This window comes from Hydractinia symbiolongicarpus, chromosome 9 (assembly GCF_029227915.1).
Source record: "Hydractinia symbiolongicarpus strain clone_291-10 chromosome 9, HSymV2.1, whole genome shotgun sequence".
Taxonomy (NCBI): Eukaryota; Metazoa; Cnidaria; class Hydrozoa; order Anthoathecata; family Hydractiniidae; genus Hydractinia; species Hydractinia symbiolongicarpus.
In genome coordinates, this window is record NC_079883.1 from 21,434,876 (window position 1) to 21,462,004 (window position 27,129).

Genomic DNA, 27,129 nt, shown 5'->3' on the forward strand with positions numbered 1-27,129 from the left:
TTACAACATTATTTACTTATTTATTGGTTATCACATTAAAATACGTTTCGGCAAACTGCTCTTGATGCGACAGTCGACCATCTTGAAAGCTCTTGATTTTGTTTGACAATAAAGAAATGCTTTGAGATAGGTTGAGAAACTACAGATGTGTATTGGTCTACACCAAAGATGGATCCCTTCAACAAAAGCATTGTGGAAATATCAACGCCTCTTAACTTCATCGCTTTTGCTCTTTCATTTACAACCACTTTGTTATATTCCTCATCACTTGCTTCAGTTACAAACAACACAGCGTGATTTTGTCTTGATTGCCCAACAGTTGCAGTTAATTTATCAGCAAGTTCAAACGCGAGATCGAGTCGATATTCACCGCCAACTTTGGGTAGGTTTGATATGAATTCGTGAAGTTGTGTGACGTTATCAAAGCTGTCGCGTGTTACTTCTACTTTGGCTTTATCACCAAATGATGCAAGAGAAACCTGCACTCCTTCGTCTGAAAGTCGTAGATGATTGGTGAATTTTACCAAGAAGTCTTTTATTTTGGGCCAAATTGATCGTGAAACAGCTGCGGATGAGTCCACTACCAGGAGAATATGCAATGGTTTGTCACATGTAAAATCTGTAAGATAAAAAAATGCAAATATTAATCATGCCTTTAGAAAGATATAAAAGCGACCCAATGATACCTAATCAAAAAACAGCACGCATGTGGACCTTTCTTAGGGAAAAACAATAGACATCTTACCGACTTTTTGACATTCTGCACGATTCGGGGTGCCACCTTTAAGCGTGAGTAAGCCATCACCGCATGGTAAACACGTAGTTTGACTAGCCAATGGCTGGTACGTTCCAACAGGACAAAGAGAACAGCTTCCTTTTCCGTCATCATAACTGCCAGGCGAGCATTGAACTGAAAAAAACAAGTAAACGGGTATATCCCTCGTCCAAATTGGCAGTCGGTAAATCGCACATGGTTCCAATGCTTACAATCAAGAGATATAGCAGTTGAATCAAATCAAATCAAAACTCACCGCATTTGACCTTGTCTTCACTCGGGCCCATCCCAACCGGGCAGCTAAGTTCCCCAACTTGCCAATCAATCGAAAATCTCAGTGTTTCTACAGTAAGGCGACATTCTTTCCATTTCACGGTTAAGCCTTTGTTTTCCTTCATATCATCGATGACAGCAGAGACTTTCGTCTGGAGCAAAGATCTTTCACTCGCCACTGATAATGCAAAATTGACACTATCATGTGCCGTACTTTTATCTTGCGACATGCTAACATCCACAGTCAATCCGGCTTTGTTACTTTCGGTGCCGTTATTTTTATACTTCAACTTTATAGCACTTTCCGTTAAACCAAGTTTCATTTTCAACAATGATTGAATAGCTGTGGTCACACTTGCTGAATTATCGGTCTGTGGTAGATTGCAAGAAGTATCTTCAGTATGTGAGAGGATATCAAAACGCAGTCGAACAGCTTCTTTGCGTTTGTAAACTCTGACAATATCAAGCTTAGCCTTTCTACTGTAAATAGAGGTATATCCATTTGAAAGTTCGCACCAGTATTGACCAGTATTCTTTATTAATGCTCGTGAAATCTTCAAAATGCTAGACTGTGCCAACACCACGGCTTTACTTGCTGAGTAGGGTTGAAACCACCATTTGTAAAACGCTTGAGGTTCGGCTGTACCATTGCAATAAAACATAACCGGTTTCCCTCCTGGATACTCCAACGCATGGTCTATCGGATGTGCGTTTAACTTTAATCTGTTAAAAACGCGTACCAGAACACGATTTGATGTTACTAAGGTTGTCAATGTCTTACCTCCGCACACATACGATCCTTGGTCTTCAATAGAAACATCTTCCAATTGTAATTTCCATGAATTCTGTTTTGGAAGCAAAGTTCCATTTCTTCGCCATTGATATTCCATTTTAGCGGGTCCGTCAATTGTACATGTTAATTCAAAGTCCTCTCCAAGATAAGCCACGGCAGACAGGGGCATTTTTGTTTCCAATGTTGGTGCTTCGTCACAAAAATAAGTGTTTTTGTCAAGAAGATTTAATAGATTAAGGATATTTTTAACTACGTTTATTGCATGTAATTTTTTCATCTTCGAATTTTTAATGAATGACAACACAGTTTGTTGAAGTTGTTTTAAGGTTGTTATGGCAACATGGTAGCCTTTCATCTCAGGCTCGTAAAGAACCGTCAAGTTGTTTATTTGCGCTTCAAAGCAATCAATAAATCCAACACACACGGAGCCAATGTCATCGCCCAAAACCACTTCGCTTGTTTTCTGCCAACGCTCAATTACTTCATTGATATTCTCCTTCGAAGCTGCGTCAAGATTCATTAATTCTTTCTGTAATTTTTCAGTAGCTTCAGATTCTGTGAAACTACTAGGAACCGAATTACCGATAGGCAGGTTGACGTTGCCATTATCAGTTGCTGCTTTCACGCTACTTTCGAGCTCTTCCATTATGTTCATGAGTGTGACGAACTCTTCTTTATAGTTTATACACACTGACGCCCAATGTTTCGCGTCTTTTTCCTCTCCAATATTGACGGCACTTTGAGAAAGAGACCGACGACGCCGTTTTGTAAGTGGTATGTAGTCGACATAACTAGCGACAATCATGTGCACGACGTTTGTAAAGGATGCAGTTTCTTTTTCGAAATCGACGGCGATATCGAGTTGACTGGCTAAATTTTTCTCGTCCACCATTCTAATTCGTACGGGTAGAAGTTTCATTTCTGGATGATACGCTGTGACGTCAAATTCAACTTTCTTAATATTTATAACGGATTTATTGCGATGTACCATACGTGAGATCATCTTCCATTGCTTACCCATAATGATGTGCGATTTAACAGCCTTCTGGTGCGTGCGAGAGCTTCTTAATTTTTCAGCAAGAGAGATATTAAGTGTTAGCTGTGAACGGCGTAGCTGGATTTCCGCTATTTGGACATCTTTCTCCCTGGCTTTTAACACACCAGAAGCGTTGTTATAATTTTGATAAGTCACAATCATCTGCTTCTGAATGTTCGGCAAAGTATTGGATAACTCTTTTTTTAGTTTCCAGCAGTTCTCGTTGTCGTTCAAACATGCAACTTGCTGCATGTAAACACACTCGCTTTTAAGACAACATAATTTTCCCTCGTGATATCCACTGATTACAGATTTTTGAATGTACTCGCATTTTTCAACAGGCACTTTCAAACTTTCAATATGCACCTTATCCAATAAGCACAAATATGTTATATTTTTCGGAATGACCACGGTTTTATAGGTGATATCACACGCATCATTCACCCAGTCAACGAATCCTTTTATGCCTTGATACAACTGCACTACACTTGTGACCACGCCCATTACTTGCGCAACGTTTTCAAAACCTTTTGTCGCTATATTAAATCCAAATTCGTTTAGGATTTTAACACCCGAGTTTGCGATATTTATCACGCTGTTCGCTGCATGCAAGACAGTCTCAGCGTTAAATTCTTTTATGTTTAAAAGCTGCTCAATATTTGACCAAATGCTCAGGGCGTGTCCGCCCACCTTCAAACCTTTTTGGAGATAGCTACCCATTTTCTTGAGATCGATGCCCAAAGATGAAGTAATTTTACCAAGAGTTTTTGTAAATGACCCTTTTATGTTTTCCCAGTTGTCGAACAACGTCTTACCAAGCTTATCCACACTCTCTATGAAATTACTCCCGGAGTCGAGGACCTTTTTAAAGTTTAACATGGCAGATTTGAAATCTTTACTGTTTATTAATGCTTTGAAGTCATTCACTAACGTCTTCCCGCTACCAATGGCACCTAGAGCTGTTTGCGCAAAGTTGTAAAATTGTTTTGCTGATTGGACTAACCTTTTATCCAGATCAAATTTTCCTAACTCAACACCGAGTTTAGAAGCTAAACCTTTAACATCGTTAAAAATTAGACTAATAAAATTACTAGATTGATTGAAAATTTTTGGTAGATCTTCCAGCGCGAACTTTAACGGATCATCCTCAATTTTATCAAACGCTTCCGAAATCGTCTTAGAAAGTTTATGGAACTTTTCATAACGATCGGCTACTGTACCCAATCCATTGCTGATCTTCTCTAATAATTCATTTGTTTTGTCACCCAACAAATCGGTTTTTAGCAATGTTTTCCCAGTTAAAGATTTAAATACGTTGCTCGCATTACTTGCCACCGTATTGATCTGTCCAGTCAACGTTTTTATTTTGTTAACGATATTAACGGCTGTTCGAATTTTACTACCAATCGATCCGGAACCAACTAGCTTCTTAAATTCATTTCCAATAATCAAGGCCGTATCTTTGACATTAGTCACGCCTTCGATCGTCTCGCCTATTCCAGATGCGATATCTTTGGTCTTGTTCATCACTTTCGAGATTCCCTCAGTGATTCCTTCCAGTTTAGTTCCAAACGAACGCAACCATCTCGGAGACATCGGGAGATTTTTTATAATTTCGGGAAATCCCTTCATTATGGCGTTAACCCCGTCTGCGATATCTTTAACAGCTGCAACTCGACTCTCGAGAGGGCCGGACGCGAGATTTCTAAAGCTAGCTTTTGTTTTATTGAATGCGCTTTTTATCTTTTCAAATCTCCCAAACGCGTCTGCAATATCTTCGCTGAAATTTCCCGCCTTTTCTAAGAAGCCACTCATTTGCGTTATGAAGCCCTGGTACTGTCCTGTGAGCTTTAAAAGCTCCTGATCATCGTTAAATAAAACACTAAAAACGTCCGAACTATCGTTTCGTATCGATTCCAGGAGATCAGATGACGAATGCAAAACAGAGGATATCGTTTGAAAGCCATCCTGATCAAAATCTATTTTCTTTAACCTGTTAACTTGACTTTTGATGCCTTTCACTGAACTGACAATGCTGACGACACTGGTGGATACCGTCTCAACCTTATCAAGAACAGTCTCCACTTTCCTAGTGATGTTTTCCAAATTGCCTGTAATTTGTTTGGAGATACTGGAAACAAAACCAGTTCCAAAAATTACATCGAAGTTGCAGGACTTGCAGTGTTTATTTACTAGGTGACTAATATTCTTTAAAATGCTGCCTGATTGCGATACAATATCCTTCAGGTCGCCAATTTTCTCTTTCGCAAATCTTGGCGCCAAAACTAAAATTTCACCTAAATCGTAATTTTTCAGCGATTTTACGAAGTCCTTTGTATCGTCAGTTAGTTTTCCAATTTTTTGAATGGGCCCTGATTTTATGTCGTCAATGGTCGTTGTAATATCTCCATATATGACGGCAACTTTCTTTACTGCATTCGTCAAGTTGCCAATCATACCGGAAACTTTATTGGTAATTTTGCCGAGACTTCCACTTAAATCGCGATCAAAGCTTAAAACCTTTTTCAACGTGTCCTCGATAGTATTTGAGATACTGTCTGTATTGTCCAAAATTTTATCCACCTTACCCAAAGCCTCGTTGAAAATATTGAATTTCTGTTTCCATGGCGCTCTTAAAATCCTGTGATAATCTTCACCTATACTGTTGGCCAAGCCCTGGATGCTTCTAACATCTTTCATCACAATGCCTGCCCCTTGAAGAACAGTGTCTGTTTTATTGACCACATCAGACAAACTGTTCGATACATTCACCATTCCTTTAGTGACACGTCTAAACCAGGATGAGTCGATACCCAGAGACGGTAATACGTCCGCTGATTGGCTAAAAATAATAGGCAGAGTCTTACCGATGCCATTAATACCTTTTGCTATCTTCCTAAGCACTGTGATTCTTGACTCAACTGGACCTTCCTGTACATCGTCTAAATTATCTTGAATTTCGCCGAAAATAGTTTTGACTTGCTGCACCGACTCAAAGACATCTCCAACTTTAGGCAATACGACCGAACTTTTGTTAAAAACACCACTGACTTGATGTACCAAACTTTCAAAGTTATTTTGCAGGTATTTCATATCTTCGTCGCCATTAAAAAGTGCCTTAAAAATATCAGAAGTTCCATTCGTGAATTGGTTTACATCAACTGACGACTTTAACAACGCAGCAGAGGCTTTATCAAATGTGTCTCTTGTTATTCCTCCTTTACTCAAGCCCTTAAAATGACCAGATATACCTTTCGCAACGTCAACCATTTTTTGCCATCCTTGTAAACCAGTACCAACGCGATCAATGATGTTCGTAACGTTGTTTCCTATATTTCCAAATGTAGTTTCCAGTCTGCCGGCAAACGAGTGTATAAATCCTTTTCCGAAAATTAAGCTTGCGTCACAAGTTTTACATAATCCGGTGATTTCGGCTATGTCTTTTAGCATTCCACCTGAGATTTGTGTCAACTGTTGAAACTCTTCAAGTTTTTGCTTCAAACTTGCAGGATTGTGCAGCAGCATTTTCCCAAACTCAAATTCCTCAAGCCCTTCCACAAAATTTTCGACCGAGTCCGTCAATTTGCCGATTTCAACTATTGGGCCGTTCTGCAATTTAACCATAGCTGTCGAGACATTTTTGTAGAGTCCGCGGTATTTGTCAAGTCGACTTTTTCCAACGACAGTTTCAAGAGCAGATTTTAAATCGTTTCTAGTTAAACTATAATTCAAAGCATTCGCGCTCTTTATCGTTGTCTCGATTGCCACATCAAAGACATTTCCAATATTTTTAGCAACTTCTTGAATTGCTGGGATTTTCTGATCCCATGGTGCATCTGAAAGCTTTTTGAAGCCGTCTTTTACAACAGGGAGCTGAGTACGAATGTCTTGAACACCTTCCACAACCACATCAGTCGCTTTCAGAACACGATCTGTTTTGTCCAGCAGCGAACCTAAAGAGTTTGTGAGATCTTCAACATTTGATCCAAATCGTTTCAGCCAGTTGCCACTTAAGCCAGCGGATTCTAAAGTCTCTCTTGACAAACTAAATAATTTTGGAAATTCCTTCATCAAATCTTTTGTATTGAGTGCTAAACTTCTCGCCAGGTCGATTCTTTTCCGTATAGGTCCATCGGAGAGTCCACTCGCATTGTTTGTCAAATCGTCAATTACCAAGCGCAACTCTAACGCCTTTTTGTAAACGCCCTCGCCTTTCTTGGCGACGTCATGCGACTTATTCATCACGTGACCAAATTGATTAATGATGTTATTAATTGTTCCACCTATTACCTGCAGGTCTACATCTTTGTCCAATAAGATTTTCACAACATTCACCGTTCCATTTTGAATTGCTGTGATCTCATTGGTTGATTTGAACAACGCATCTGATAGTTCTTTCAGAGTATCGACGCCAAACGATTTTTTATCGATTATTTTTCGAAACATGTTTTTCATATTCTTAGCAGCAGATTTAACATGTTGAAGCTCGCCAACTGTATCACCTACTTTATCAGCATAAACTTCTATTTTCTTTAGCATTGAGCTAAAGGTACGTTCCAGTTTATCGGCCACCGACTTGAGATAATTATAACCAAATATTCTTTCCACTTTGCATGTTTTACATTTTTTCAGAATATCGTCAATTTCTTTAAAAGCTGTCCCTGTACTTGTAAACAGTTTTTGCATTTCTTCCACTTTCCGAGGTATAACCTTAGGGTCGGCAGACAGAATTTTCGTCAAATCATACTCTTTTATCGAATCCACAAGTTCATCAGCGGCATTCTTGATTTCCCCTATTTTTGATAACGGTTTGTCTTTCAGTTCTTTCAGCGTACTCTCGACCTCGTCGAACATATCGCCGTATTTTTTTAACTTTTGTTTCAACCTTTCGTACGCATCCCGATATTTCTCAACACCCCCGATTATATCGTTAATGACTCTTTCTGCGGTCTTTGAAAAACTTTCCAAAGCGTTTGAAATGGATTGAGATGCTGACGTCAGCGATTTAGCCAATCTTGTTTTCTGGTTACCCATAGAGGCGACCATGTCTGTGATCAGTTTCGACACATCCACACCGAATATAGTAGCTTCGTCGAGCAGTGGCAGATCTATGCCGATATCCTCCACAATATTTCTTGTGTTATTCAAAATTTTGCCGCCGCTATTCCGAACATGATTCAACTGTGACGCAATTTTTGGCGCGTATTGTACGTCTATGTAATTGACCATTTCAGAGTTTAAACCCATGGAATACATCACTTCAAATTGCGCGCCAACATCTCGCACAATAGAGGTAGAATCCTGCACTAGTTCCAGGCGTCTTTCTAACGCTCCTTTTTGTATATCGCTATCTGCAGGAAGGTTGGATAGTTGTTCGATTGACTTTTGAACTTTTTCGTATATTAATTTCATATTCTGTAGCTTTCCTTTGGAGCGTGTAAACAATTTTAAAATGGTATCCCCAATGTTCGAGAGTGTGTTTTTAAATGCTTTGATATCTTCGTTTAAAACACCTGCGATGGAGCTGTACAAATCTCTTGTGCTATTTTTGATGGTATCTACGCTCTCCTTCCCGTCTTTAAAAGCATTCACAATATTTTTGATACCTTCTTTAGAGAATCCGGTTTCACTTCGAGATAAAGTTTGTAGTGCAGTACGTATCTCCTCCATTGATGCTACAAAAAGAGGCAGTCCTTTCGGACTAAACTTGATTGTTTCAATAAATCGTGTCACATTTTGAGAAATCGGTTTTAAATACTTGTCCAGTTTTGCAGCGATAGCTATAAGATTTGTTTTACCGAACACATCTTTCGAATTGCAATCGTCTTCATCGCATTTTTCCAAAACGTCAACAATACCATCGAAAAACTTCTTCATTGAATCGAAATGTTCATGTAAAGTGGTAAATGTTATTTTAGAAACTTTCGGAGCGAGGGAGAGCATCACTGGGATGTTAAATGGCGGAGAGTCGTCAATAAATCTTGACATGAGGTCAATTAATCTTCCAACCGGGCTTGAAATACCATTTTTAAAACCGCTCATCAATTTTTTAATATCATCAGCATAATCTCGAATACTTCGCCTCGATAACGGTTTTACGTTAGCCATAAGTAGTCTCAACTCGTTTAACGCTGAATCAGCAACTTCTGTTTGATCAACATTTATTTTCCCATTACGTAACGTGCACGGTAGTAGAGATGCTTTTACTTCGTTCATAAAAATGATCATGTTCTTCGCGAACTGGTTAAAACGCTGAGCGTATTTTAGTAAGTCAGGCAAGGTTTTGGAATTTAAAAACAATTTGAGTTGTGCTTCCGAGTTTGTTATTAAAATAGGCATTGCTCGGAATTTCGGATTACTATCCGGCCTTTTATCTGTGCAGAGTTGATTCAAGGAGGATAAAACGCGTTCAATGAGTTTTTTGAATTCACCAACGATACCGTTAGCTTCATTTGTAGAAACAGAGACTGTAGTTTTTCTATTTTGTTTTACTAAATTCGGTAAATTCTCAATCCCGCTAACAACATTTGTCAAAATAGCGTTCAGTACTTCGAACTGTGCCATGCTCACTGTTGAATTATCATCTTTCAACGACGCTTCTACCTCTGCGATGACTTCCTCTTCAGTTAGGAGAGAAATCTTAACACTTCCCAACTCGGTGGAAAATGCAGAACGAAGCTTAGTAGCAAAGTCGTTATATTCTTTAAACATTGCAACTGTCTTTGGATGTTTTTTCCATTGGTCACTGCTTAAAGCCTCCATCGCTTTTCTGGCGTCTTTCCATTTTCCAACGATTTGTTTTAAAGGTGTGATTACTGTAGTTTCGATATTGTGACATTGTGTGGTTTTCACAGCTTGCACGCCATTAACAAAAGATTGCACCTTGGACAAAATGGCGCAAATCTCCTTTACTGAATCTATTTTCACACCATCGGTCCATGCTGTTTTGCAAATTTTAGAATCAAAGGATTTTAGGTGCTGATTTAATGTATTTAATAACTGTTTCAATGAATTGTCTTTAGTGCATGCTGTACCACATCTCGTACAAGCTTGGGCTACAATTTTGCCTGCCATTTGAAACCACTCCTGTACATTCTGAAGACCTTTTAAAACGCCAACTGCGCTTCGTTGAAGAATGCTAGGAATGTCAAACTTCGGCAGCACGGCAAAGAAATGCTGCAACACACGTTGGATATCAGCAGAGTTCCCGGTGATATTCTTGATATCATAACCTAAATCCAACCTTTCAAACACTTCCTCAAAAATAGAGCCAGACGTTTCGTTATTCGCGAGAATCTTCTCTTGTAATTTTTTCAACGTGTCTCTGTCGTATGGCTTTAAAGATCCTGAGAGAGTATTTAACTGATCTTGTAAATTCTTGAACTCGCTGTTATTCAGTCCTTGATCGAGAGCTCCTTTGACTGTATTAAGTTTGCTCTCCATTTCCTTAACCTTTTGTTCTAGTTGCTCCTTCAGAGCTGCTTTGAGTTTTTCGGCAGCCGTCGGATTTATAGCTTCTAATTTTTTAATGTCAGCAGGGCTCAATGAGCCGTTTGCCATCCTTTTTTGAATATGCGCTAAAACTTTCTTCTCATACTCCTGCTTTTCAATCAACGCTGTTAAGTTTTTTGAATATTCCGGCGCAATTTTTCGTAACCTTTCGAGATCTTCTTCTGTCACATTTCCCGTTAATTGTATTTTCTTCGTGATTTCCGCAATGGCCTGGCTTTTACGGACATTTTTCTCCAGTTGTGGATCGATCATTCGTAAACTTTGATAGTCTTCTTCGGTTAAGGGTTCACTCATGTTCAATTTAATCATAATACGATTCATTATTTTTGCGTTCTTTATCGTCTTCATTCGTTTCCGTATTTTATCGGCAAACGTTTTATTCGTGTACGATTCGAGTTTGTTAAACTCTTCTTCTGTAAGCAGTACGTTTTGGAGACGGCGTGGAAAGCTATCAAAAAACATTTTCTTTTCAATCTGATCAATTAATTTTTTTCCAGCTTCGGGATTTATCGATTCCAACAAGTACGCATCTTCTAACGTTAGCGATTCGTTTTTGTTAATTTTACCGTTTAATCGATCAATAACGTTTTGGGCGTAACCAGGTTCAGGGGCCGGTTGCTTGCAAGTTCCAGTGTACTTTAACGTTCGATCTTGCACAGTATGAGAACAGACATCCTGCTGACTTTTTAGATAACCGTACCTACGATCCTCAAGCGTCACTTTACAAAGCGGTACGGTTTTGTTCACCATCCATGGTTTCTGACATACCGTGCATTTTGGTATTTTTGCGCAAGTGAACGGACAAGATTTTATCGTGCATCGATTTTTTACTGCGTTTTCGATAGCTATCATTTTCACTCTGTTACGCGTGTAAGTAGTCTCGAAAGCCTTGAAGTTTTCCACTGCCCACTTATGTTTCGATTTTTTGTCAGCTAAATCCGTTTTCATGTTGCCTACAGCTTTTTGATCTTGTTTGATTTTGTTGGTATAAAAGTGTATCTTTCCTGTCATTTCTGTGATTGTATTCTGCGCCACGTGCAAGCGCTTACGTAACTTGTAATATTCTTCAGTAATAAATGTGTCTAACTTGGTCTGCAAATTACTAATTAATGAAGATGAACCCACGTTCGCGTACCCGTACGATCTAACACTCGCCACATCCCAATTGTTCAATTCCAAATTGACCGTACTATTAACGATAAAATCATACTTTCCGAACAATCGAATAGTTTTCTTTGGAATGACAATTCTTTTATATTCTAAGATAAATACATCTCTAATTTCATTTCCTAGAATTTTGATACCGGATTGGATCTTAGCAACTTTGACACCATCTTTAGATAAACAAATAAACATTTTATCATGCAATCTAAAGTTGAAAAAGTTTCCCATTGTTTTGTGTTCATTCACAATCACCTCCGTTTGCCACATGTCGTAAGGCCCCTTCGATAGATCGTGACACAAGCCAGCTAACTTTAAGTCATATTTGGCAGGATATAATGTGACGTTGGTTGACTCCATGCAAGGACGAAACATACACATGCTTGCAGCGAAATTCAACGTTAGGTACGTGAAGTCTTTCGTCGGCTTTTTGATAACGGCAAATTTCTTTAAATCTGCTAAAATGATCTTCAGAGACGACAATGCAGATTCCATTGTTGTGATCGACGACGGGTCAATGTTATTTAACTTGTCCGCCTTAAGTGACGCTATCAGCTTAGTAAGTTCAACCACGGCAGGACCAGTTTTGTAATAATGAGTTCTAATCTTAGACAAAACAAAATTCGAATCGCCCACTTTTATCATCAATTCATTGACATCGTTAAATATTTCCGAATTCCAATCAGCCACAAACTGTTGAAATTTTGACAGCCTGGTAAACAGAGGTTCTGTTGTAACAAAAATAGACATCATAGCTGATTCTAAATCCATTAAAGGAATTTGAATCATTTGAAGAGCTGTGATCTTTTCAAAATTTTTATCTCCTGTGCCCGTTGATTTTGCTTTTGTTTCTTTGTACATGAAATTTAAGTGAAGCTGGTCTCCGGCTTTCTTTAACACAGGACGCAAGCCAGTCTTCATCTGGAAGACAGAGTTTTTACCTTGGATGATTGTTAACACGTCGTGTTTAGGTTTAGGACGAGCTAAAGGCAAAGATAATTAAATTTTAGCAAAAAAACAACTTTAAAGGAAGACACTTTCGTGATTTTTAGTCACAATCGCTAAAATTAGGTCCGTGAAAAAATTAAATAAGGCCTAATCGCTTATTTTTATCCTCACAATGTTAAAATAGTCTATTCGCGGAAGTTATTTCTCATTAATATCTATTTATTGTGTTCTTTCTTTCGAAGGATAAAATTTTTCTTATCACTTTCATCCTTGACTAATGTTTCGTGTAATTAATAATCGTTAAACAACTTTTTAAATTGATGTAACTTTGTACGCTATTTCAGGACCTCCTTCAAAAAACAATAATCAACATCATGTCTATCATTATCATTCTCGGGGCCTGTTTTCCATGCTAGCATGGGTTGGACGGGGTATATTATCGACCCTCTTTCAATCTCATTTAGACGGTGTTAGACCTAAACTCAAATTTCTTTGCATCAAGTCTGTCCTTATTACCTCCTGCGACTTTTGAAAGTTTCTTCATTAATATAACAAAATAAATACCAAGAAACAAACCGTCTAAGTGAATTTCCGGATAAAGTTGCGCATTTGTAGAAAAGGGCATTTTTCAAAGAAAGGCGTATAACAGAGATAGGCGTATTTCAAAAGTAGTATAGTAGAGGAAGGCGTACAAAGAACGGCAGCTTTATATACCACCATTAAAAAAAATATGAGTTTATAAAAATTATTTGAAGACAAGGGTTGTCCCATTGCTTTAAATGAGAGCTATAAATTATGAAGTAAAAAATAAAGTATCGCTACAGTCGTAAACACGAACAAACATTAGCGTATATGCTTACATGTGCGACTCTTTACGACATTATGGGCAGGCGCTTGTTTCGTGTATCGCTTTTGTTTCGTGTCGGCTGTGTACCAAGCAGGTGTATCGAAACGTGACTTTCCATCAAAGCATTGATTAAGCGATGAAATTTCCTGAAAAAAAGTACAAATGACAAATAAACGCAAGAAAAACCTAATAAAATTCTTAAAACTTGGCAGGTAGGTAGGATTAAAATTAAAGAAAATTGATGACATCATACATTCTCCGACGACGTTATTATTATTTCTTCAAGATGGCAGAAGTTAGAGGACGTTATCCAAACAAGAGCGTAATCAGGTACAGATTATTGACCATATAAGTGTTACACAAAACCACTGTTACGCTTTTTTTGATTTTTTGCGGAGAAATGTGCGTGGAGTGTTGGTGAATAGTGAGGGACGGGTTGGAAAGTGGGCGTAGTGATGGAAGAGTAAAATATATCAATAACTCAGAACTTTCAGTAGCAATCATAGCTATTATGCTAAGTAGTAAACATTATTATATTTTTTACCCAGAATAGCTTCTTCAATTCCTGTTGGTACTTCTATCATCGAGGGTTCTGCGAAGGGGGTCCTAGTGCATTTAAAGCTCCCACTTGAGCTACGAAAGTCGTGCAAGCACAGCAATCGCTTAACTACACAACCGCCTAAGATATCAATCATATTCTCATGCTGAGCGCTAAGCAGAAAGGATAGATTCACATTTTTACAGTCTCTGGCATGAGCCTAAGACCTCCCGCACTGGAAGCGAACATTCTACCATAAGACTACCAGTCTGTAAAGCTTAAAGTTAAATTAAAAAGAGAAGGATACATACCTGTTTACCGTTTTTGTTCACCAACTGCATGAAGAGATTACCCTGAGCACCACCACGGACATACGACTTGTGTTTATATTCAATTCTAGCGGAACCAAACGCCACTTGTAGCTCTGTGGGGTTTCTACACTTTCGTTTATCCCGACTAGTTGATTTTCGAAAGCCAACCGACTTAACATTAATTGTCCATCCAAGAGACTGCAACTCCGCGAATGAGAATACAGTTTCAAGATGTCCATGATTATCAGGAGGTATAACAAGGTGTGGTTCTGCTTTACACATATCAATCAAAAAACAGAACTTACCCCCTGTTTTCATGATAATGTTTTTTTCATAAACTTTCAGGGATAATTTCTCATGATGAAGATAAACTAAGAAAAAAGATTCTTCATCAATAGCAGCTCCTGCACAAGCCGCTTCCTGTTTCACACGTGCTCCCGTCCAGATGTAGGTCCGTATGTTGTCGGCGTGGATATATCTCAGTGAGCCTTCAACCGAAAGTGTAAACCAGGCCGGCGTCAGTTGATTGTATTGTTTGATAAAGTCTTTAACAAAGAGATCATTTAAAACACTGTACTGAAGTTGACCATTAGATAAATAAGATTCTCGACAAGTGCTAGTCTTCGGCTGTTGCGATATTCCTATTTCCGCCGCGTGTTTGAAGTCGTAAAACAGATCGGTTGTTAGGATCTTGGGTAAAGCAACCGGAAATGTGATTGCATTAATATCAACAAAAACAGTACCGTCCGTGCTAACCAAGCCACCGCTTCTTGAAGACCACCACGCTGTTGAAGAAAATCTGAATCCAATATTTGAGCAACTCTTTGGCTTCACGATGACATTATAACAATCTTTAGCCAGACCTAGCAAGCTGTTTCCTGGTAACTCTGGTAAAGAACCAGTTGTGTGGAAAAACATCAAACCATCAGTCACATGTTCGGTAGGTTCAGTTGACGTAATCTCGTATGCTACCCATCTCAAACCTGTTATGCCAGATCGCAGAGTAACTTTCTTTTTGTTTTGAAATTTTGTCAACTCTACTGATGAGCTACTAAAGACAATGTCTGGATGTTCAGGATAAATATTGATTTTTACCGAACGTAAAGGTTTGGATGAGAATGACAGGGCCGAAGATGTTGTGTTCGCTGGCAATTTTGGCATCATTGGTACTTCCACAATAAGTTTCTCACAATTTTTGCCACTGTGCCCGGTCGAGGTGCAATTACAGATATACTTAGTGTCGGTCACTATTGAGCACACACCGTTATTCAAGCACGGATTAGGCTTGCAGACAAGTATCTCTAAATAAAGTAAGAAGAGTTAGAGAGGGTTTTCGCAGTCACTTGTGTTGTGCTTGTAAAGAAAAGAAAAAAAATTATAACGCTTTCTTGGAAAAATATATGTTTAAAAAAGTATATTTTAAGACATCAACAAAATTAGAAATACAGTTTTTCCTACCTTCGCATTTAATGTTTCTTATATCCCACTTCAATCGTCCATACACTATATCGCATTTCATGAATTCTTTCCCGCGTAAAATATAACCTTCCAAACACGTGATTGGACAAGTGGCACCGTAGCTTAGCTCACATGGCAGCGTAACTTTGCCATTGCTGGGAGGGGTTGGAGCTGCACAGTTCTTTGCTAGAGAGAAATTTAATAAAATAGATGACAACGATCACAACTGCAAAGTGACTAATACATAAAAATATGACTTTTGAGATTTAGAATAACAACAACAAAAACATCAACAAAAACAACAGCAACCAAAACAAAATTAAAAACAACTATTCCACAGAAGTAGCAAACACAAATAATAGCAAAGGACGTACGTAAACATTTGGATTCTCTTCCTGACCACTTCCCTGAAGTTTCGCAAGTTCTTTCATGAGGACCGGACAGTTGATGGCCAGTGTCGCATGTGAATGTGCATTTCTTTCCAACAACATAGCCGTTACAAGTGACCTTACCAAAGAACGGATCAATCATTTCCTTGCAAGGATTTGCTATGTTAAAAATGTATCAATTCTGATCAAAAATACAATACAGAGTGTAATATTATACAGAGGCGGATAAGCAGTAATGATTTGCATCTGAAAAGCTCAGGTAATGATATTTAAAAAAAAAATTCCATCAAAAACGATAATGTTTCCACAAAAAGGCGATAACATTTTGAAAAAAAGGATACTTGCAAATATGTTTGCACAAAAGGGGTAATGTTTTCAAAAATAAGAATGACTAAGGATATACCATGACATGTCTTTTTGTCAACATCTAGAGTGTATCCAGGATTGCATGCGCAAGCAAATGAACCAATAGAATTTACACAACGCTGACTGCAGTAAGTCTTTCCCGCAGCACATTCATCGATGTCTAAAGAGGATTAACAAAAGAATCAACACTTCCCCTTTTTTGGATTCTCTTTGAATTTTGAATTGATTTAAGATTAAAAGTGGCGGTATTTTATGGTTTCAGAAAAAGGAACACAGTGTATAAAGCGTTAAATTAAAATAGTTAAATAAACTTATCCTACCATCACATGTAATTCCATCCGCGTTCAATGTAAAACCTTTCTCACAACCGCAAGTGTAAGAACCAAAATTATTGAGACATTTCTGCTCACAAAGCGCTGTTTTCTCCTCGCATTCGTTTCGATCATCACAAATGATGCCACTTTTAAAGAATCCACCTTTACAAACACAATGATATCCCCCTGGCGTGTTTCGACATGTGCTTGTTTGTGGATCGCAAGGGTTCATTCCAGCAGCGCATTCGTTTATGTCTGAAAAGAAAGAACAAAGTTGCTTTTTTTACTAAATCAGTTATAACGAAGTAGTGCTAAAGTATGTAGTGGTGGAAGTCATGTGATTAATCTCTAACCAATCACGACATCAATGAAAATATGCCAAAACGCATGCCATTCGAACTGCTTTAATTCAAACATCGTTTGGATTGGACAAAGTTTCGGTCACTTCCAGGAAAAAAGTCTTTTATAAAAATTCTTAGAAAACTTATATAATTTGAACAAATATCTTTGCACTGTAAAGGTTCTTAGAATGATGGTTAAATGTTACCAGAACCAATGCCTACAGATGTAATTGTTGCACAACTTTTCACACAAATATTAATAGTGTACCATAAAGAAGAGATTTAAACAAAACTGCAGTTATTAGGAACAAGCTTATCTGATCATATTTATCACATTGATCTTGACATATTTAAGTTTGTTTCCTTATTTTTCCGTATGCACAACGTAGAAAAAAATGTATAAAAGTAATGTATATAAAATTAAAGTCAATTTCTTGGTTTAAAACTGCCAAAGATTTTTAAAGAGTATTTTTCTCCTTAAACTTAATCCAGATGTTCATTAAAATACTGAAATAAAGTTTAGCTACATCGTCAGATGCCGCCTTTCCTATGTTAGCAACAAACGAAGTCATTAATAATGTAATTAATGCAATGGCATATTACAGTACTCACCAATACATTTGTATTTATCTGAATGCAAATAGTACCCCGATTTACATGTACATACAAATCCACCAAATACAGGTTGACATCCATGTTCACACCCACTTTGATATCCATCACAAAAGTTTTTTGCTAAAAGGGGAAATACAAGGGATCAATATTAAAACTGGATCAGTTCCAAAAATAGTGTGACATTATTATGTTTTAAAAGAAAGTCAAAAAATTAAAAATGTGCATAAAATTGACTTACTTGGTTATTTTATCCTAAAATTTTTATCACAGGTAGAAAAAGCCCATTTAAACTGATATAGTGTTTTAAAATTGCGATAGAGGTGTGATTTTTTGAAACTTAAACCTTGTATCTTGACATATGCGCAAATATATAAAGGTGGTCTATTTCAAAGTTAAGATATAGTATAGTATATATATGAAATGGTAAGTCATATCATGGTCACTTATCATAAATAAAATGAAGAGTAAATCAATAAATGACACATGTATTTAGTCATAAAAACTTATTTTTATAACCAATAATTAAAGGTTCTAGTATATACTGATTTATCATTGAAATTGTTTTAAAATTATCAAAAAATAACCACAAAAATATCAACAGTAAGTCAAATAAAGTCACCCGTATCTTTAAACATTGTGTGGTGGCCTTTAATAGTAGACAAAGTAAGAAGTGTGCGAGAAAAAATATAAACAACCTATCAAGTATTTTGTCTGTTCTGAAAAATCGATAGTAAGTCATATTTTGGCACATTTAACGTTAAAAGTAGGTCAATATTGATCACTCAGTATTAACTTTAACCCTTCCAGGATAAAATGACGGCATTTCTTCCCCCAAAAAACTAAGTTAATATCTTATATTGCCCATCCTAGTACAGCTATGTGGTAAGTCAAATCCAAAAGCAAGTCAAAAAAAGTCACTTGCATCATCTATGCATAAAATGCAGTAGAGTAAGTCAATATTTATTGTTCATTCACAGCCTTATAGCTAAGAGGCGTGTCCTAAGTTTAACCCCAACCAAAGTTTGCTAAGTCAAAAATTATCACTTCCAGCCTATTTTAAAGTCAGAAATTAAAAATGTCACAGAAGCCACCTTATTTTTGGAAGTGATCAATTATTCCAGGATTTTTTAATGATGACAGCTCTTTGGCATCTCAAAGAATTTTCTAGTGTATAGAATTAAGAATCTAAAGCAAAAACAGTTTTCCACCTATATACTAACTAAAAAACAATTGCAAAAAACATACTGGCAGTTCATTTTAAAAATCTTGGAAAGTTCTTCAAAAAGAAAATATCAAGGATAGAAAAATGCTTTTTTCCTATAATATTTAGAGACCTTCAATATTTTAGCTTCAAGGTATTTTTTAATGCTATAATTGTCCTATTTTTGCCTTTTTTTAAGGTCACCACTAATATTTGTTGACAACAAACACACTCACCCACACATTGCTGTTTTGCAGGGTCATAATCAAATCCTTGGAAACATCTACATTGATGGCCACCATTAGTGTTAACACAAGCATGTGGACATATGTCTGGATTTTCTAAGCACTCATTTTTATCAGTACAAAGGTTATTCCTGGCTAGTCGAAAGTTTCCTCCACATGTGCAGCGGTAGCTACCAACTGTGTTAACACACTGAGCATTACATTCAGCACCTCCACTTGCACACTTGCATGGTGACAGCAGGCACTCATTAATATCTATGTGAAACATAAATTCAAATCAGCCTTGATAACAAATTGTTACACAGCTAGATTATTAAGAAAACAGTCTATTAAACCACATTTTCTAAAATTTGGCAAATTTGGCAATTGTAAAGCAATGCCATGGATTCAGTGTAGGACTTAATGGCAGTTTTCCATGGAATTAATTACGAATGGCAAATTTGACAAAAAAAAAATGTTGCAAAACGCCAATTGAAATGTTGTATGTACACATATACATTTTGGTATAAAAACAAAATAGTAATTTTAATTTGTGATTTGTTAACAGTTTATAGTACAGAACTTTGCCGCTAAGAATTAGAAATTGTTTCCACTTTTCCACAAAGTGAATGTTGCAAAAGAAATTACCGAAAGAAATTGTGCATGCACATATCCACTTTATCAACAAATCACCTGACTTGAAATAATTCACAAATACACAATGCAAAATGTTCAAGGATAATCTGCTCTGTCAAGCTATAAAATTGTGTGTTGCATTTAAAACACAAAGCTAACTTTTCCAAACACATATCACCCTTGAGTGCTATGCAAATGCTTATATGGAATTCCTACTCACCAGTGCATGATTTACTTTCTGGATCACCCTGTCTATAACCTTTATTACACAAGCACTGATAAGTTCCAGGAAGGTTAATACAAGACTGTTCACATGGTTTTCCCAATGTACATTCATCCACATCTTAAAGTTGATTAAGAATTGTTAAGTGAACTGTTAACAATATTAAACATTGTTTTACATATACACAAATATGATATGTGATTTTAAAATAACACATGTACATAAAACATGCTCATTGATTAGAATTTTCTGTAGCAAAACCGAATATAACAATACCTAACAGTGGTTACTTACTTTGTTGGCAGTTTTAAATAGTGAAAATATATTTCATAAAATATTACCAACCGAATGATAAATGATATTTATTTTTATTTTTAAACTCACAAATATTAGTTCACACAGTTAAAATTAAAATATCATTTTCCACAGAATGTGTCGAGATTTAAATCTATACCAACAAGCTGAAAACAAATGTCATGCATAAGTTAACATTAGAAACCCTTTATTCATAGCCACTTAACAAAATTCGGAATGTGCAGTTTATTTTATAAAAAGTCAAGTTATTAAGGTTAGCAGACTAAAAATATAGATTCTGTTTCTACGCTTTTTAAAAACTGTGAAATATGTGCATATCCCATCACAAGGTAAACAATTCACTGGCTCAACATGTAAAACTACAATGATATTACATTAACATATTACATTGTATCCAGAGTGCATATCAAATTTATAAATTTCAGATAAAAAGAATTTAAAAAGTATAGCTCTGCAAGTAAGAATCTTTGAAATCAGTAACTACATACCAAGTTGGCAAAATCGACCAGTAAAACCAGATTTGCAAGAACAATAATTTGGTCCAGTGCAAAGTCCATTATTTCTGCAGTAAGGATTGCAAACAGCTAGAATAAGAAAGAAATAGATAGTGCAGAAGAAAATTTTTCATATTTTACAGGTGGATTTTGCATTTTATTGCAGCAAATTAACAACAGAAGAAGATCAAACTGTTGCATTTGCTAAAAACATACAATAATTTCCAGGCAACAACTGAATTAAACTCACGCTTTTGGCAGTCGTCGTGTGTTGAATCAATAACTGACCATCCTTTACAGCAATGATAAACTTCATAATCTTTAAGTCTTGAAATAGTTTTCAACAAAGTCTTTGTAATAACTCTGAAAATGAAGTTTGCTGAACATTATTATATACTAACTTTGTCTGAATTTAATAATGCACAGACACACAAAATCAAAACATTTACATTACACAAAATTTTATTTATAGATGAGTTGTGGCGTGACGTAATGTTTTGAACTTGCATTGAGAACAATCTATAAACAACAGACCGGACCGGATAATAGTTGAAAAAAAAATTCCAATTATTTTCCAATTCCTTTTCATATTCCTAAAAATTTATAAATTAGCATAAAGGTTCAATTTGACTATGTGGTCCTTCTTTTCTTGCCTGTCAGGGTGCATCCTATAGCAAGCTAGGTTAAAAATATATACATAATCTGTTTAATAAACATACCCTGTACGTTTGCATTTCTTCCAGCACCTGATAAAATCCTTGCAGCATACTTCTTTCTCGAAAGTCTCAGTCACGGTCGTTTGAACATTTTCGTATATTGTTCTTGTTTCACGAAATACACAAACATTTTTCCTAAAAACAAAATATTAGCTATAGCTAGACAGCCAATAAGTGTTGATTAAAATCGAGTTATCGTGTCTTTTCAGAGGAGTATAAAAATGAAAGTAAAATAAAAAACGTTAAAATCTAAAAAACTACCTAAAAACGATCAACAAGGTGTTACCGACAAATAAAAAGTATGAATTTTCCTACGATTTGTTTATCACGTGAAGCGAAAACCGCCATTTTCTTTGTTTTGATTTTGTGTAAAAAATCTCACGAAATTTAAACCTGGTTTACGAAACTTCTGCGACCTCGTTCCCAATCCCAGGACTTTTTCCTCTCAGAGCTGGGGCGTTGAAAGCGAAAAAAACCCTTGAAACGAAATTGGGCAGAACCCCTGCCCAGGTTTCGTCCAAATATAAAAAACCTAACAATTCATGTGGACGAGGTTGTGGGTTTACACCATTAATTCCGCTTAGCATACTCAGCCTCTATGATCAGAGGTTGCGCGGCGTCACTTTCCCTATTTTTATTTGCCACACAACACAAGTCTGCTCCCTGACTTATTAAGTTTAACGTATTGTATGGATAGGTTTCCAAGCTACTTTATGAATTATTTTCGTTTCGAACAACCTCGACCCCAGGGCTTTATAGGTTTGTTTATATCGGAACGAAACATAAAAAGGTTCCTTCAGGTTTAATGTTATAATATTAATATTTACCATGGAGCTGTACTCCCCCACCACGCCGATTTTTAATTTTTTTATTCCATATCCTGTCCTCTCCCGCATTTGTTCCAAAACCCTCACAAATTTTTTTGGAAAAGCAAAATATTAAATTTCTTGGAAATTGTGTATTTTTTTGGGAAGAACAAAGTGAAATGTTTGCTTATGATCAATAAGACTGGTGAGTCAATTTAAATCAAACTTCCGTTTAATCGCGTTTCCCGTTGTATAAAAGTTAGTAAGTAAGTAGTTTAACATCCTTTAAAATTTCATCTAGCGACTAACTCTCCTCTCCGACTGTAAATATGTCACATTCTCGCCAGAGATATACATTGCTCTAACTTACTTATCTACCATGGATTGCAGTTAGTAGTTGGCTCCAAATGTGCTGACAACACTGCATTTGATGTACGCCGGAGTGAGGACCCGAACCTGAAACCTTACTACATTATAAGGTGCAGACGATAGTGGACAGTCTTAAATATTTGGTATGCCATCAAGAAAACTTCTAGGAGCGCCTTTTGCTCTCCTTTTATCTTTCTTGTTATTTATAAGTCGAGTACAACATTTCTTTTAGCTGGAGCCTTGGGTCTAAACTCATCGTTGAATTCGTTATGAAGTAAATTTTTGATGCTATACTATGTGCCACGGATCATTAACAAAGCCATTCAAAAGTTATTTAAGCTGGTTAAATTTACGACAAAATATAGTCTTTTGTCTTCATTTTTTTATATAACGAAAACTTTCAGTTTTAATAAATTTGTTTCTTACAGAACTAAACACAAACGCCTATGCAGGGCCGTGGGAACTGACGGTGGTGAAGGAGATTGTTTTCTTCTCGTAACATAAGATTTTGGGGGCGGGTTACAGTGCTTATGAAAATCTTAGTTAATTGGTTAGGGAAAGTGAAAGTCTTCTTTCTCTGAATAGGTAAAATTTGTTCCGGAAAATCTCTGTCAGCGCTTGGAGGAAAAAAAGTCAGCAGTCTTTTTGTATAACATGCAAGCAAATTTTACAAGTATTTTAAACTTTTTAATGTTACATTGACTGAAAATAGCTATAATACTTTGGAGGGATAATAAAATTCCTTTAACAAAAAACAAGGTCAAGAGTCTGGAAATGACTGAAAATAGAAGAGCAAAATGAAAGTAGTAACGAAGCTAAGTTTCTTTTGTAAGGCAGAATTTTTCGCAGAATTACTTGTTGCACGAGAATTTAGGTTAAAAAAAATTGCTATCTACTGTAAAATATTTATAAAAAACTTGAAAAGTCAAACTTCTCGAGTTTACAAGAAATATATTGTTAGACATATTCATCTTACCCGTTTTTCCGTAACTGGTTTCCAGATCTTCGTTGTCTTGATAAAACTACATCTTGTGAGCTTTCAGCTGAAGCTTTCAATTTCAAAGCATTGTGCGACACAAAGTATAGTTGAAGTAAAAGAAGGAAGAGAAAATTCGTAAAAATTTGCATCTCTTCATCTGACTATTCTTTTCTAAAAATAAAAAAAAAAAAAATCCTATTCTTTGATATTTCAACTTAAAAAATTTACTTCCTAGTTTGGCGCGTTTTGTTTACAATACAACCTCCTCCCCAGACTCTAGATAACAATATTCATAAACAAAGCGAGCAAGTGTAGTAACAAACGCTCCCAACATTAACATGATCAATTCAACCAAAAAACTGCTGATTTTGAAATATGAAGGAGTCTAGTGACCAGGTTGTACAATCAACGTCACCCTCACAGTTTTAATGAGTTCTGTTTGTTCATATTTGAACAGCAATGTTTTGATAACTGAATCAACTAAAATATATCGAAACTTCTACAAGAGTGAACAGTCACTAGCTCAGTTATGACGCTTTTGTCACACCTCAAATCCTTCATAGAATGAACTTTTTTTAACTACAAAGATATTAAAATACTTTAAAAAAACAAAGGAGGGTTGTTGAAGAGTTTCGTTTTTATTTTCAAATGTAAATTGTATATCGCACAATGAAAAAAGAAAGGATTAAAGTTATTAATTTCATTGTTTAAACTTCATTTATTAAGCAAAGGCCAACCAAAAAGCTACTGCTTAGCTTTGTCAAAAACAACTATAAAAAATTAAAAAGTCGTTTTCATTGGAAATAATAAAAAAAATTGTCAAATCCGTTACCCTACTGATGTTAATCAAAATAAATTCTTATTATCAAAAACTGTTTAAGAAACTTTTACTCTAAAATTTTGTGTAAGTGCTCGGCAAAAAATTTAGACTGCGGCTGAAACTCAAAACTTTTTAAATAAAGTTTATTTTAAAGTAAAAAAAGCTGTTTTAGGGGTCTCAGTGCGTTTTTAAAAAGACCCACCCCTTGATGCGATGCCTGTAAAAACATAAAGTTAGCAGGCAGGAAAACATTCGTATTGCGTTGAGGACATCAAAATTCTGCTTCTCTCATACGAAAACTTAGACGCAAACGAATGGTTCAGAGCAAATCCCTAAATATCAAATCCACAAATTAACACAAAACAATTTTCAGTGCATACCCAGAATTAATATTAAATAATGAGCACAAAACCAGCTTGGGTCACCTTACCCTCTTTTAAAAAGTACAAAGATTGTTTGGGTGAGTGAGACAATTCGAGCTCAAAACAAACAATTTCATGATAATGATAACGTTAGTAAACAGCAATAGAAGTAACCAATCAAAAAGCGCCATCAGTTTTTTTGATCGCAGGAAATTTGTTTGCGACCAATCATAAATTTTGGCGCCTTAACTTTTCCGATTTTTAGTGGTAAGAAAATTTAGGCTAGGTCTCCTGGCTGCTAGCAAAGGGTCTATGTTGAACAGTTCCTTTCTTCTTTTTTGAATCTGTATTAGTGCTTAAGTGTAAACGCAATATTATCCAATTAAATTTGCTCAAGTGTAAATGCAGTATTATCCAATTAAATTTGCTCAAGTGTAAACGCAGTATTATCCAATTAAATTTGCTCCAGTTTAAACGCAGTATTAGTTTCTTAACTTTTTTTTTCTTATTGAATCTTCTTAATTTAGTTGATCTAGTACTAAGATTCCTATTAACTGATTTCTAAAACAGTATTTTCTTTCGTAATTATGAAATAGTCTCACCTTTTTCTTATCATATCCAGTAAAATATCTATAAGAAAAACCAGTCATAATTTCTAGCTTGACTAATTTTATCATAGCTTATTACGGATGTGATCAAAAAGTCAATTAATGACATTAAGGTTATCAAGTTCGCATTAACCTATTAATTTCATAATGACGTCATTTTTCAAATCGTATTATTTTAACTTTAAAAGGGAATTGGAAACGAGGCTGCTTTTTGGCTATGATGACCAATCATGGGTGCAGCACCTACTACACGAGTCCAATTTATGACGGGTGCCTCACCCTGCTCTGACAAGCTTGCACCAGAGACTTTCAGTAATGTGAGACACTCCTTTTTCAATAAGCCTCTACCCTAAAATAAATTTCTAAGGGATAAACCCTATTTCCATGGTGGCTTAAAGTTGAGTGAAATACACGCTTTTTTTATAAGAATACACTTTATAAGAATATCAAGCTGGGATTTTACAGGTTGAAAACATTATGTCTATTGTTAAGAACGATAGAACAATAAGAATAATGACCAGCCTGGAATTTTGATATTACTATAAAAAAAGCTTGTAAATTGTTTTTTAGAAAACATTCTATGGTAATGTGTACAAATTTTTATTCCACTAAACTGTTGCAGATACTTTAATTTTGTTCTGAATTTCCCTTTTAACATTTTAAGCCCTTTCAGGAAGTTATTACTTTGTGGCGTTGAATATTATTAAGACGCCTTCCAATAAGCCTCCACCCTTCAAATCATTTTTGACAATAAAACCCTGGGTTTAATGAAGTATTTACAGTATAACACTCTGCTTAAGACGACATACCATACACAAACAATCCTTTTATTAACATTATCGACTACAACGATGCCATTGATGAGGTGATTGAGGGTGAATAATTGACGTGGCGAGAAATTTGTCATAATACTTAATTGTTTTGTTCTAAAACTGCTTATTTTTCAAGTAAAACATGTATCCACATATCTTGTGTCCTTTATCAGTCAAAAGAAATTAATCGCATTTTAACAACTACGTCATATATTCCCACCATATTCTTGTTTTTTTTTAGGGAAATTTTGGTATTGTCTGGTTGTACTAAGGAGCTTAGTGTTATATTAATTAAAAGCTATTTGCAAGTATGAAAATATTTATTGTCGTAAACAAATCATCCTCGTCCTCAGGACTTGTTGCCTATGTCAAAGTCGCTAGCGCTTACTTGGCATTCAAGTCCCTGGGGACGAGGTTGAAGCAAAGTATATTTGTTAATATTTTTAAACACTCAATATATTGGGCAACAATACCAGGTTATTTTTGCCGTTTTCTTTCACACGCGCTATTTTTTATAAGAATATGCTTTATAAGAATATCAGGCTGGGATTTCTGGTTAAAAACCCTAGGTCTATTGTTTAGAACAATAGAGAAATAGGAGTAATGACCAGCTAGGTTAGAATTTGTGCATTCTTTAAATTATTAAAAAAGCGTGTATCAAGTCAAAAACCCTTAATAATGAGGATGTGTCATAATCAAGCTTCACCTAACAGTGCAGTTCTCACAACCTCGAACCCAAGCTTTTGTGCCAAACAGCAAGGTCGCTATTCTTTTTCTTATTATGGTATATGACGCCATGCATAAAATTGGAATAAAAAGCGGCCTATTTTGCTGAAAGTTTCAAATATAATATATGTTAAACTGTCAGGAAATTGAAGAAACTAGCA

General features: G+C 36.0%; 1 protein-coding gene across 2 annotated transcripts; it reads right to left on the reverse strand.

Annotated features, from left to right (window-relative positions):
* Positions 1-25,517, reverse strand: LOC130657609 (uncharacterized). 2 transcript variants are annotated; one of them, XM_057460602.1, is made up of 17 exons: positions 25,425-25,517; positions 23,638-23,811; positions 21,490-21,621; positions 21,021-21,133; positions 20,765-20,860; positions 19,959-20,081; positions 19,115-19,378; positions 17,675-17,797; positions 16,728-16,976; positions 16,445-16,567; positions 16,027-16,200; positions 15,653-15,838; positions 14,195-15,495; positions 13,359-13,491; positions 1,032-12,533; positions 746-910; positions 1-619 (listed from the first exon to the last, which is right to left on the reverse strand). In XM_057460602.1, the coding sequence occupies exons 2-17, from the start codon at positions 23,787-23,789 to the stop codon at positions 36-38; spliced, it is 15,420 nt and encodes a 5,139-aa protein (XP_057316585.1). In that variant the 5' UTR covers positions 23,790-23,811; positions 25,425-25,517; the 3' UTR covers positions 1-35. The 2 variants fall into 2 exon arrangements, with proteins under 2 accessions (XP_057316585.1, XP_057316584.1); XM_057460601.1 differs by lacking the exon at positions 25,425-25,517 and having other exon boundaries at positions 23,638-23,932.
* Positions 25,518-27,129: the final 1,612 nt, after the last annotated feature.

Bases quoted from the DNA above. Each gene is read 5' to 3' on its own strand.
- LOC130657609 (XM_057460602.1), bottom strand. From the start codon at position 23,789: ATGCAAATTTTTACGAATTTTCTCTTCCTTCTTTTACTTCAACTATAC. The intron at 21,134-21,489 runs GTATGTTTATTA...CTTCATTTTCAG, and splicing joins AAGAAATGCAAACGTACAGG to AGTTATTACAAAGACTTTGT. The intron at 16,977-17,674 runs GTGAGTACTGTA...CTTTCTTTTCAG, and splicing joins AGATAAATACAAATGTATTG to ACATAAACGAATGCGCTGCT.